At 44.5% G+C, this 12,318-nt stretch overlaps 1 protein-coding gene across 1 annotated transcript in view; it reads right to left on the bottom strand.

The window, feature by feature from the left end:
- Positions 1 to 12,318, bottom strand: part of FERMT1 (FERM domain containing kindlin 1) — a 43,678-nt gene that overhangs the window by 13,545 nt on the left and 17,815 nt on the right. The window contains exons 7-11 of the mRNA XM_084825308.1: positions 11,225 to 11,332; positions 9,512 to 9,643; positions 8,837 to 8,886; positions 4,083 to 4,207; positions 1,211 to 1,317 (exon numbers count right to left, since the gene is read on the bottom strand). Coding sequence (XP_084681434.1) covers positions 1,211 to 1,317; positions 4,083 to 4,207; positions 8,837 to 8,886; positions 9,512 to 9,643; positions 11,225 to 11,332 — 522 coding nt within the window. The remainder of the gene's footprint in view (positions 1 to 1,210; positions 1,318 to 4,082; positions 4,208 to 8,836; positions 8,887 to 9,511; positions 9,644 to 11,224; positions 11,333 to 12,318) is intronic.

Raw genomic sequence — 12,318 nt, 5'->3', positions numbered from 1 at the left:
TGGCCCTCCAGATGCTGCTGGACTGCAACTCTCAACATCCCTTAACCTTGGCTATGCTGGCTAGGGATGATGGAAACTACAGTCCAACAACATCTGGAGAGCAACCCTTGGTCCAATTTACTGATGTCAGATGACATCCACCTTTGTGTATCATCCTAAACTACTGTAGATTACCTGAAACTGTCCACTGCTCATGCAGTTACTGCTTGGAATAGTAGGGAGAATTACTGATGGATCTGTTCAGCAGTAAATCTGTGGGTGGGGAAGGTTAGGCAAGAAGAATTGCAGAAGCATCTGGCTGGGTAGTGGGATGGGGCATAATGCTGTCATCTCAGAGTTAATTTTGAAGCGGTGCCTCAAAAGATGCACAGTAAAGCAGCCTTCCCCAACCCGGCTCCTTCCAGATATTTTGGACTGCAACTCCTAGCATTCCTGACTATTAGCCATGCTGGCCTGGGCTGATGATATGGAAGTCTAAAACATCTGGAGGGCACCAGGTTGGGGAAGGCTGCAGTCAAGCATACAGTTTGCATACTCCGAAGGCCTTATCCTGGGAGCTCAGTATTATGTCCTTAAAAACCCGTCCAAGAAATTCAACCCACGGCCATCGAAATAAATTATACCAGACAGGAGAAAATTATGTATCTTAAGCTCCCACTTCACATGTAGCTGCAGCCGCACGGGAACAGCTTCTCTCCGGTGTGATTTCACACAATTTGGGGCTGCACAGGTATGATACGGTCATGTGGGTGAGGATGATCAGAGGGATGCTGGGAGTTGTAGTACAAAGTTTATGGAGGGCACCAGGTCGGAGAAGGCTGCTCTAGATGTTTTCCATCAGAAAGTGCTGCCATTCCACCCAGACACTGTGCTAATCCTCCTGTTTACGCAGGGCCTGCACATAAATATCCCCACTCACAGCCCAACTTGCATTGCAAGGACATATACATCAAAGCCTATACAAGCAAGTCAACCGGTGGCCTGGTTCATGGCTGTTTCTATTGTATTGTGACCTCATTCACTGCTCAGTCTCTGGTGCTGTGCACATACCATGCTTGACTGGAAATATTTATGCTCTGTGTGTGGCACCATATGCCTTTCAAAGCCAGCCAGGCACAGCGACCTTCAGTAGGCTTCCCACACTTTACTGTCATGCACCCAAAGCAGAGTAAAACCCCATTCAGGATCATTCTGCTATTCCGCTACTCACGTTATCACATCTCAAGTGTACTTCATTCATTCCATCAGCAACAGGGATGAGTAGCTTAATGCCATATTTTTTCCCTGACACACTTACATCGGGGACAATTTCACATCCTAAACAACAGAACACATGAGAAGTCATAAATGAGGTTATGTTTTTATCTACTTTTAAGGATGAGTGACAAGGACAATAGGAGAACTTGAAAGGAAATCAGAAGAGTATATTAAAAACAGCAGCATATAGAACAGGATATAAGACCACTTTTTAAAGTGTAGCAGTTTAACTACTATATTGCTAAGAGACAAGGAAGCATTTCATCCCATATCTATTACCAGAGCATTGAATTTGGAAATACTTAATTTGCTCAGCTTCATCTACATGATGAATGTGCCAATGCATGTAATTTACTGTTACAATGGAGAAGTGAATTAGATTTTAGGCCAGGAGTAATGCCCTAGAGCCATGATAGTGCAGTCACTGAACTTGAGCCAGACATCCTAGAGAGTGAAGTCGAGTGGGCCTTAGGAAGCATTAGTAACAACAAAGCTAGCGGAGATGACAGTATTCCAGCTGAACTATTTAAAATCCTAAAAGATGATGCTGTTAAAGTGCTGCATTCAATATGTCAACAAATCTGGAACACTCAACAGTGGCCACAAGACTGGAAAAGGTCAGTTTACATTCCAATTCCAAAGAAGGGCAACGCCAAAGAGTGTTCAAACTACTGCACAATTGCGCTCATTTCACATGCCAGCAAGGTGATGCTCAAAATCCTACAAGCTAGGCTTCAGCAGTATGCGAACCGAGAACTACCGGAAGTACAAGCTGGGTTTCGAAGAGGCAGAGGAACTAGAGATCAAATCGCCAACATTCGCTGCATCATGGAGAAAGCAAGAGAATTCCAGAAAAACGTCTATTTCTGCTTCATTGACTACGCTAAAGCCTTTGATTGTGTGGATCACAACAAACTGTGGCAAATTCTTAAAGTGATGGGAGTACCAGACCACCTTACCTGTCTCCTGAGAAACCTGTACGAGGGTCAAGAAGCAACAGTAAGAACCAGACATGGAACAACCGATTGGTTCAAAATTGGGAAAGGAGTACGACAAGGCTGCATATTGTCACCCTGCTTATTTAACTTATATGCAGAGTACATCATGAGAAATGCCGGGTTGGATGAAACAGAGGTCGGAATTAAGATTGCTGGGAGAATTATCAACAACCTCCGATATGCAGACGATACCACCCTAATGGCAGAAAGCGAAGAGGATCTCAAGAGCCTCTTGTTGAGGGTGAAAGAGGAGAGTGCAAAAGCTGGTTTGAAACTCAACATTAAAAAAACGAAGATCATGGCATCTGGCCCCATCACTTCCTGGCATATAGAAGGGGAAGAAATGGAAGCAGTGACAGATTTTACTTTCTTGGGCTCCAAGATCACCGCAGACGGTGACTGTAGCCATGAAATTAAAAGACGCTTGCTCCTGGGGAGGAAAGCTATGGACAACCTAGACAGCATAGTAAGAAGCAGAGACATCACCTTGCCGACAAAGGTCCGTCTAATCAAAGCTATGGTTTTCCCAGTAGTAATGTATGGCTGTGAGAGCTGGACTATAAGGAAGGCTGAGCGCCGAAGAATTGATGCTTTCGAACTGTGGTGCTGGAGAAGACTCTTACGAGTCCCCTGGACTGCAAGGAGGTCAAATCAGTGCATCCTAAAGGAAATCAACCCTGAGTGCTCATTGGAAGGACAGATAATGAAGCTGAAGCTCCAATATTTTGGCCACCTAATGCGAAGAGAAAACTCCCTGGAAAAGACCGTGATGCTGGGAAAGACTGAAGGCAAAAGGACAAGGGGACGGCAGAGGATGAGATGGCTAGATAGCATCACGGATGCAATGAATATGAACTTGAGCACGCTCCGGGAGAGAGCGCAGGACAGGAAGGCCTGGCGTGCTATGGTCCATGGGGTCACGAAGAGTCGGACACGACTGAACGACTGAACAACAAATGCCCTAGAACAGGGGTTGGCAACATGTGGCCCTCCAGATGTTTTGGCCTACAACTCTCCATCAGCCTCGTAACTGGCTAGGCTGGCTAGGGATGACAGGAGTTCTAGGCCAAAACGTCTGGAGGGCCACAAGTTGCCGATCCTGGCTCTGGAATCGCAGAACCTCAGGGCTTAGGGTCACCTTGTCCATTTGCCTTGCAGTAGGGTTGCCCACAGCCCTAACAGGTTACCTCGTATTAAGCAGACTACATTGTCATCATAATCATCACCATTCTTTAATCATTTGGTAATAACCAGTCCTAAACCAATAAAGATGATTTAGAAAATACATTAAATCAAAATAGTATATAAAAGCAGGTTGCGCTGTGTAGTTGTGTATGCATGCCACAAACAGGGATGGGGGAGAATTTCATTTCAGTTCGCATTTTGATAAGAAAGTACCCAATGTGCATTTTCTGAATCAATATGCAAAACGGAACATAGTTATCCCTTGGTATTAGCACAGAAAAATGCATATATCAGGAAAATTGTCCACCAAATGTGTCTATTAATGGGGAAACCTGTACAAAACAGCATTATATTAAGGAAAACCGCTTGCAAAAAAGAAGTGTATGTTAGGCAAAAATGCCTACAACGATGTGCATGTTAGAAAATGTGTGCACGAATGTACACGAACTTTTGTGTAGAGATTTTCAAAAAGTCAAAAAATGTTGCAGAAATGGTATGGACGAAACTTAAGACTGTAAAAATGAGAAATGGGAGAAAATGACAGATTTGTCCTGTGCATTGTTCCAGGAGGTCCCCGTCACATGGTGTACAAGGAGTAGCGCTTTATAAAATGCAGTATGAAAATGCCACTTCATCCTCTACCTCTTAAGTTGAGCTTCTCAACGGGTTCTCCGTGTTCAGCTTCTTCGTTTTTAAAATAGGAGACCGAGGTGTCTTTGAAGACAAACCAATATTGCTTAAAGGCTTTCAGTGTTAACTTTTTGGATCTGCAAGTAAAAAAACGATCGCATCAATTCTCTTTGCTAATTAGACTACTTACCAATACCTTGAGTCAGAGTTTATTCCCCCTCATGTTAGGGAAGCTCTCGTGGGTGTCACTTGCTGACTTGAGTGGATTTTCTCAGTATTGCTTTAACTGAGAGGAGCAAACATCCTTACAGTTTGGAACAAAATCCAATTAATTTCAAAACACAATTATTTTACCCCTCAAAATGCACTTCCTGGTAGAACTACAGGCCAACTAAAAGATAGGCTTACCTCCTATTTATCAAACCATCCAGGAAGTTTACATGGTTGGCTGAATTCTACTAAGGGCAAGTCATTTTCCATCTTCTGATTTTGACACTTGTAAGCGAAACAGGAAGAATGGGGCACCAGCGAACTAGGTACAAGCAGAATGCAGGTAGGCTTTTGGTGCAGCTGTTATAGTGGTACCGAGTGGAGTGCACAGCCCATGCTAATTCCAAACTTGCTGTCCTTAGTTCTCATATACTGCTGTCTATCACATAAGGCACCATATCCAGAAGCAAACATCACCTTTTTCTTTACATAAAGGTTCAACAGCATAGGCTCTTAAATGCGTTGTGAATCTTACCAGATGCTCACCATGGCAACATTTGGGAACATATGTACTAAAGTAATCAACAATATCCAAGAGATAATTTAAATGCACTTGTTTAATCAATTGCTCTCCTCTTACTTTTAGGGTGCAATCCTATGCATGTTTAGACACAAGTCCTACAACTCCCTGCATCCCCAGCCAGTATGGGATTGCACCCTTAAAGACCTAAATGACTTAGGCCCAGAGTAGTTGAAGGGGTGCCTTTTCCCACATATTCCTCCCTCCCTATTCTCTGCGCCAGGTCCCTTGCTTGTCAGAGTTGAGACTGGGGGGGATTCAGAGCAGGGCCTTCTTTGTATTTACACCAGTGTTTTGAAAGCCCCTGCCCAGGAGAGCCCATTTTACAAAATCCTAATACTCTTTTCATTGTACACTAGAACTTGGCTGTTTGGGAGAGATATCCCTGGGGCAGGTTAGCCACTTTTGTATGTCCCTGACATATAAATAACAAATTTATGTTCAAAGCTGTCACATAATCTTTCAAATATATTTGCTGTTCTTGGTCATTTGCATTTGAATAGAAATCTTTTAGAGGGTTGAACATGATCCAATCCCCTTTGAAGAGAGCCCTTTCTTTCTGGGAAAAATGCCATGACCTATTAGTAAAACTAAACACTTGAGAGTTCAAAGCTTTAAGTTCTTTTATCTCAGCGTTCCATAGAAATAAAGGCTTGAATCAGTCACTTCAATGGAAGAAAAAGCTAGCAACCTGCCAGTGCAAAGAAGTCAACCTATAATGGAGCTTTATTTGAGTCTCTGGAAAGTTCAGTTTGATTATGAACACATGCAATTGATAACACACGTAGATGCTTTGTCTGCACATAGCTGTAATTCATACTCATTTAAAGATACACTTACAACCATGTAGACAAGAATTGTAGGCAGCTGTGTTGGTTCACTAGGGAAAAAAACCAAATTATTCCTTTGTTAGAACAAACACCTTACCGCTGCCTCCCAGCATTTGCTGCCTGAGGCAACTGCCTCACGCTGCCCAACAATGGGGCTGGTCCTGGGAGGATTGTGCCACACATAAGGTTAGACTGTGTATGGTGTGAATGATTTCAAATTGCAATAAGGCAACCTTGTACGGCCATGTGGCAGCCAATGTACATAATGTGGCTTCCTCTCCTCCACCCCTGCACCCTTCCCTAAATCTTCTCCAGACAGTCCCTCAACCCTCCAGAACAGATTTCAGGGAATGTGGAGGAACACAGAATGCTGTCTTATATCGCTGGCCCATCTAGTCTGGTATTATCAACATGGTCTGGTAGCCACTCTCCAAAGTTTCAGGCAGGATTCTTTCCTAGCCCTACCTGGAGATGCCAGGGATTGAGCCAGGATCCTTCTGCCTGCAAAACATGTGCTCTTTCACTGAGGCACAGCCCTTCCCCAAGTGGGAGAGGGAATCCACTGGTTGACAGAAACCACTCGACACACCCTTCCTACAATAAATTATCTTTCTCAGAGAGGCAGGTTTGTGTAGTGGTTCGACTGTTCTACTGGGACTCAGGAGATCCAAGTTCTAGTCCTCACTCGGCCATGAAGCTCACTGGGTGATTTTGGGCCAGTCACTGACTCTCAGCTTAATGGTTGCTGTGAGGAAGAAATGGAGCGGAGGAGGACCAGGTAAGCCGCCGTCGGTTCCTTGCAAGAGGAAAAAAGACGGGATATAAATGTAATAATAAACAACAATGCACTGAGCAATCCGATGTCACACTGAGCAATCCGACACTTTAAGAAGGATGCAGACAAATTGGAGAGGGTTCAGAGGAGGGCAACGAAGATGAGCAAGGGACTGGAAACAAAGCCCTATGAGGAGAGACTGAAAGAACTGGGCATGTTTAGCCTTGAGAAGAGGAGACTGAGGGGAGATAGGATAGCACTCTCCAAGTACTTGAAAGGTGTCACAGAGAGGAAGGCCAGGATCTCTTCTCGATCATCCCAGAGTGCAGGACACAGAATAATGGGCTCAAGTTACAGGAAGCCAGATTCCGGCTGAACATCAGGAAAAACTTCCTGACTGTTAGAGCAATATGACAATGGAACCAATTACCCAGGGAGGTGGTGGGCTCTCCCACACTGGAGGCATTCAAGATGAAGCTGGACAGCAACCTGTCAGGGATGCTCTGACTTGAATTCCTGCATTGAGCGGGGGGTTGGACTCGATGGTCTTATAGGCCCCTTTCAACTCTACTATTCTATGGTTCTAAGTAAGTTTACTCAGAAGTAAGTCCCACTGTGTTCAGACTGCAGCTTCAAATACACTACCCGTGTATTGTAAACCCGATGAAATTTTGTTCCTGGGTGCTGTGTTTAGGGATGTACGGATTCTGTTAAATCCGTTCCGTCTGTGTTTCACAGATTATCAGGCATCTTTCATTCCATGATTCGCTCATTGCCAGAATCAAATTTTCTTTTAGGGACGTATGACAATTTTGTTCCTGATTAGCACAACTGCGCACTTGCGTAAATGCACATTTGCGCAAATTCCCCCTAAAAGTGAAAAACTGCTCCACACATTCGCAGACTCCACACGACTTGGAAAAAGCTGGTCTGCTGCAGAATCTGCAGATCGGATTCATAGAAATCAGAACTCACTTGAATTCACTGTGGATTTCTCCAAGATCCCTAGCTATGTTTTTGTACATATTAATTTAAGGAATTTTTCCCCATTTTGAGCCAGTCTGTCAAGCAACACACTATGTTAAATACATAGCTAGCAGCAACTTCTTTCTTTCTTTCTTTCTTTCTTTCTTTCTTAGTTGTGGGGTATGATTTTTATTGGAACCCCCCTGAGTGGGGAGGGGAAGTTTTATACTGGTTAAAAAAAAAGCTGCCACCTTGCCTTTGGCTTAATATTAAGTAAAAAAAGAAAAGAAATACAGAGACAGACAAAGCGACTGATCATCAGTCATGTAATCGCATAGTAAAAATGTCCCCACCATGTATCAAGGAAATTGGACACCCTCTTTATACAATTGGGAGTGGGGGATTATGTGATGATTAACTAATAAGGTACTTAACTGAAGCAAAATTGATTTTTCAGCAGGATCTGGATCATCTGGGCAGGCAATTAATTGGGGGTAAATTAATGGAAGAACAACTAATTGGGGTGATCTGTAGTGGCATGCAAATTCACCGAAGAATGTATTTAGGGTGATTTGGGTGGGAAATTAATTGGCTTGCCTCCTCTGAAATTTAAATTCTAGTAATTATTTCTAAATCTGTACATATCAACTAGCCTACTAATTTTTGTCCTCTGTTTCAGTGGTGTGTATCCTTTTTGTTGGAGATGCATAAGTGGCCACCCTACTGGGGTCGCAGCCCACCTCTAAAGGCAGGAAGACACAAATGTGGGCCTTAGAAGTCAATTTTAGTATTCAGGCAGATTCACAAGGGAGAAACCAGTCCCTGAGATAAGCAGCTTGGAACCAGTTTACAGCTTTAAAGTTTAAGATTATCACGTTTAATAGTTATCCCCCCTCCCACAACACCCCTAGTCATCTGACCATCACTGGGCCCTCCTGCCCACACACAAGGTCTTGGATAATAATTCCATGTGTATATATAGACTGCCATCTCAGAAAATTTCAATAAAAAACACACTGATTTTGAATTGAAAGAACAAATCACTCTTCATGCAATGTTGCTTTCTATGGATTTTAATTGTTGAACTTTACCATATGTTATTTTATTATTTTAATTATGTGAGCCATCATGGGAGTTTTTTAAAGGTGGCATATAAATATGCTAAATAAATACCTACATAAATACATTTCCAGTCCTACTGAAATCACATTTGATACAGTGAAAACGACAGAGCTTTATCAAATACTTGATTTCTGCAACTTTTTACATGGGCATGCTAAATACTGGTCTCTTCTCATATTAGTGTTCATTTTGCAGTACAGTTAGTTCTCTGTAAAGGTATGATTAAATAAAACAAATAATGAACAGACAGCTTTGTTATTTGCCTCACTTCTTTTTTACTTACCTAAATAGCTTGAGGTTATCTGCAAGCTTTGGTATGTCAGTGATATCCTCCTAAGGACAATCAAGAATTATTTTTTGTATAATACACTTCTAGGTATTTTCTAGTATATATATTGCTCTATCCGTATTATGAGCTACGTTCCCTATTATGGTTGGCTCTTTGGTGTCTCTTGCCCCCGCCCTGTAATATTTCTTTAATCCCAGCTGAATGATAGGCTGTGGACAAATTTACATTTTCATGTGCCACAAACCAACCAACAATGGCTTTTTAAGTTTGGCAGAGGTGGAATATCCAAAGGATTTTTTCCCCAGAGTCTCTTTATGAAAAGCTCAGCTGAGCCTGAGTCAAGCGCAATTCACCCAATGCTATTAATTTCAATATGAGCACTGCAGCTATGGAATATGATTACAAGAGGGGGTTCCTCTGTTGCAGGGGTGGGCAGCATGGCTCTCTCGATGTTTTGGCCTACAGCATCTATCAGCCATAGCCAGCAGAGCCAATGGTGAGGGATCATGGGAGCTGTAGGCCAAGACATCATCTGGAGGGCCAAAAGTTATCCAACCTTGCGCTACTGGATGTTGTTTGAGATATGCTTCGTGCCAAGCCACAACCCCTCCCTGCTGCCCACCATGCTGTCTTGACCCTGTGACTCCTACAGCCATGTGCGTGACATACCAACATGTTCTCTGTTTTCCCGCCCTCTAGCGTTACTTCAAGATTAGAAAGAGCAGCCTCCACTTCATCCGTTTCGGCTTCGGTTGTGAGATCCTGAGACCCCGTTGATACCATCAGCTTGCTGACGTGATACTGCAATAAAGATAACAAGACAAAGGCACAGAGGTGGACCTGAGGAGACTCATTTACTTCATACGCTGGAGGAATTTGGAGTAAGTGCATTGCAAGCCCTTTTGAAATGAGGTATACCGATTGATGGAGTGGATTTGTATCCCACCTTTTGACCCAAATGGTTCACAACATTCATAATGTGCAATAGGTATGTGATGGTGATTTGGCTGCCTGCCTGCCCTGGTTCTCTCTCATAAGGCAGTTGAACTGGCATAGGAGGGAGGAAGGGACAGTCCAGCTGAAACAGGAGCAGGCATGTGATGCTGTCTTGCCTCCCTGCCTCCCTTCCCAGATTCCTTTCTCTTAGAGCAGTTAGTCTTACATGAGCTTAGCCTGCCCTTCCTTTCCAATCTACCACCTCTCTCTCTTCTCTATTTTCTTTCTTTTCCATAGCTTTCATTCATGCAACATATCAGTAGATGTGAGCACATGGGCAGGAGGGGGGTGGGTGGTTTTGCCCTCTGGGATTGTGCCCTCCGGTTTTGCCCTCAACCTCTGCACATGCGTGAGACAGAGAGCAAGGGTGAGCAGTGAACGAAGACTAAGAGGGGAAGATTGAGAACTGGGCGTTTCTAGCCGGAGTTAGCAGCTGGAAATTGGGGTTAAGCCTTGTGGGGCCCAAGTTGCTCTCTGGGGATCTGTTGCAGGGGTCAACAGACTTGCTGCCTGCTACAGAAGTGCCTGTTTGTTTCCACTTGTATGTTGCTTGCATACTTGCAAATAAAGCACATATTTACAGAGCCATGCTAAGTCTCTCCAGTGCTTTCTCTCATCCAAAAGAAGCTAAACCCCCAATGCAGGGGTGGGGAACCTCAGGACAGGGGGCCAAATCCAGCCCTCCTGGGGTTCCAGTCTGGCCCTCTGAGGTTCCCCAGATGGCCACGCCCCTTCCCCTGGCCCCCTGGCCCTTTCCCCAACCACTGCCCATGTGGTGGTTTCGCAGCTTTTGTGCATTTTACCCCATTCTAAAAGGCTGAGATGCCTCTCCTAAGGCTGAGTTACTGGCAGTCAGAGCTTTAAGCTACAATACACTGGTATTTTTTGTTTTGGCCCCACCCCTTTTGTATCTGGCTCACCCCTGGTGCAAGAACTCTGTTCAGTCCAAGGGCTGAATTCAATTCTGGAAAAGCTTTTGGGGGCCGCGTTCCAGTTTTGGCAGGGCCAAAAGCAAAGGGGGCGGGGCAGTTCTGCACCACTGCCTTAGGGCTACCTCTGGGATTTCCCATTGCTTAGAAGTCAGGAGTGCATAACAATACTTTTTTTAGCACGCACAGATCCAGTAGTTTTGTGCAGTAAGAGTTGCTCTGCAAAACTACTTTAACAACCTGTTGCTGCCATAAAAGTTTGGGGCTTCTGTTAATTATTGATGTAGGTTTAAACAGAGTTTCAAACAGCAAACTAGTTAATCGCTACTGATATGAGTGGGACAAACGGCCTCACTTGGAACAATCAATCGGTGCTCCGTTCATTGTGTTCATGTCCTGGCAGGTGCTGAACCCAAAATGGGAAAACCGGTTTTTCCACTTAAGATCAAGTACATACCTGCAGTGCAGCAAAGATGAAGGTCTCTTCCTCCGTACAGTCTATTTCTTCCAGCAGAATAGCCCATCGGGCTTGTTCATACAGCTGGTTGATTCGCACTGCGTCATACTACCAAGAGAAGGAAGCAACAGCAAGTTCTGTTAAAGGTGGGCAACAGTCTGAGCAAGCCTGCCATGCGTCAAGACGGCTACACAGTACAACCACCTCCACACATACAGGGCCTTGAAGGGGCTTTACCCTTAGGCCAGGGATGAGCAACTTGTAGCACTCCAGATTTTTTCTGGCCTACAACTCCCATCATCCATCCCCACTGGCTATGCTGGCTAAGACTGATGGGAGTTGTAGGCCCAAACATCTGGAGGGCCACAAGTTGCCCCACCCCTGCCTTAGGTAGTACTATGCACATTTACCTGGACGTAAGCCCCACTGAATTAATTGGGACTCACTTCAGAGTACACGGGCTCCTGCTGCGAAGCAGGCAGCAAGGCCTGACTTTAAGCAGTAGCCAGGACCACAGGCCCTGCTGCTTAGGGTGGCCAGTGACGCACTGCCAAAAAAAGAGGAAACGCAGCGCTGAAAAAGAGCACGAGGGCTGAAATTTGCACATGGGAATGTGTAAGTATACATGCAGATTTAGAAATCATTACTATAATTTAAACAGAAATTTAATACATGTCAACACTGGGGGGAAAGCTTGACCACTGACCAGGTGACCTCCTGTGTGCCTGCTCAGTCTGCTTTCCAGGAGCTCAGATTGGATGGGCAACTTCTAGGCCTGCTCTTCTTTCTCTTGGTCCTTTATCTTTAAACTAGACTTGGACCGGACAGCCCTTCAAATAGAGGGCTGCCCTCTCTAAAGCTGGACACATTGCCACCCTACTCCTGCTCAGGAGCTGAAAGAAAGCCCATGTGCCACAGCACTCATGCCACAGGTGCCACCCACACCCTAAAAGATGATTGCACCCAAGTTTCTACTGGAACCCTAGAGCAGTCCAGTATCCTAACATCTCCATCTCTGCTCTCCTCCTTGAAGTGCCTGAAAGCCTCATGTGACCCCTGAGCCAGAGTTTGGTCACCTATGTCAGTTATTAAGC

This window comes from Heloderma suspectum, chromosome 1 (assembly GCF_057233095.1).
Source record: "Heloderma suspectum isolate Gila_16-S chromosome 1, 16-S_ref, whole genome shotgun sequence".
Classification (NCBI taxonomy): domain Eukaryota; kingdom Metazoa; phylum Chordata; class Lepidosauria; order Squamata; family Helodermatidae; genus Heloderma; species Heloderma suspectum.
This window is presented reverse-complemented; position numbering and strand designations above follow the sequence as displayed.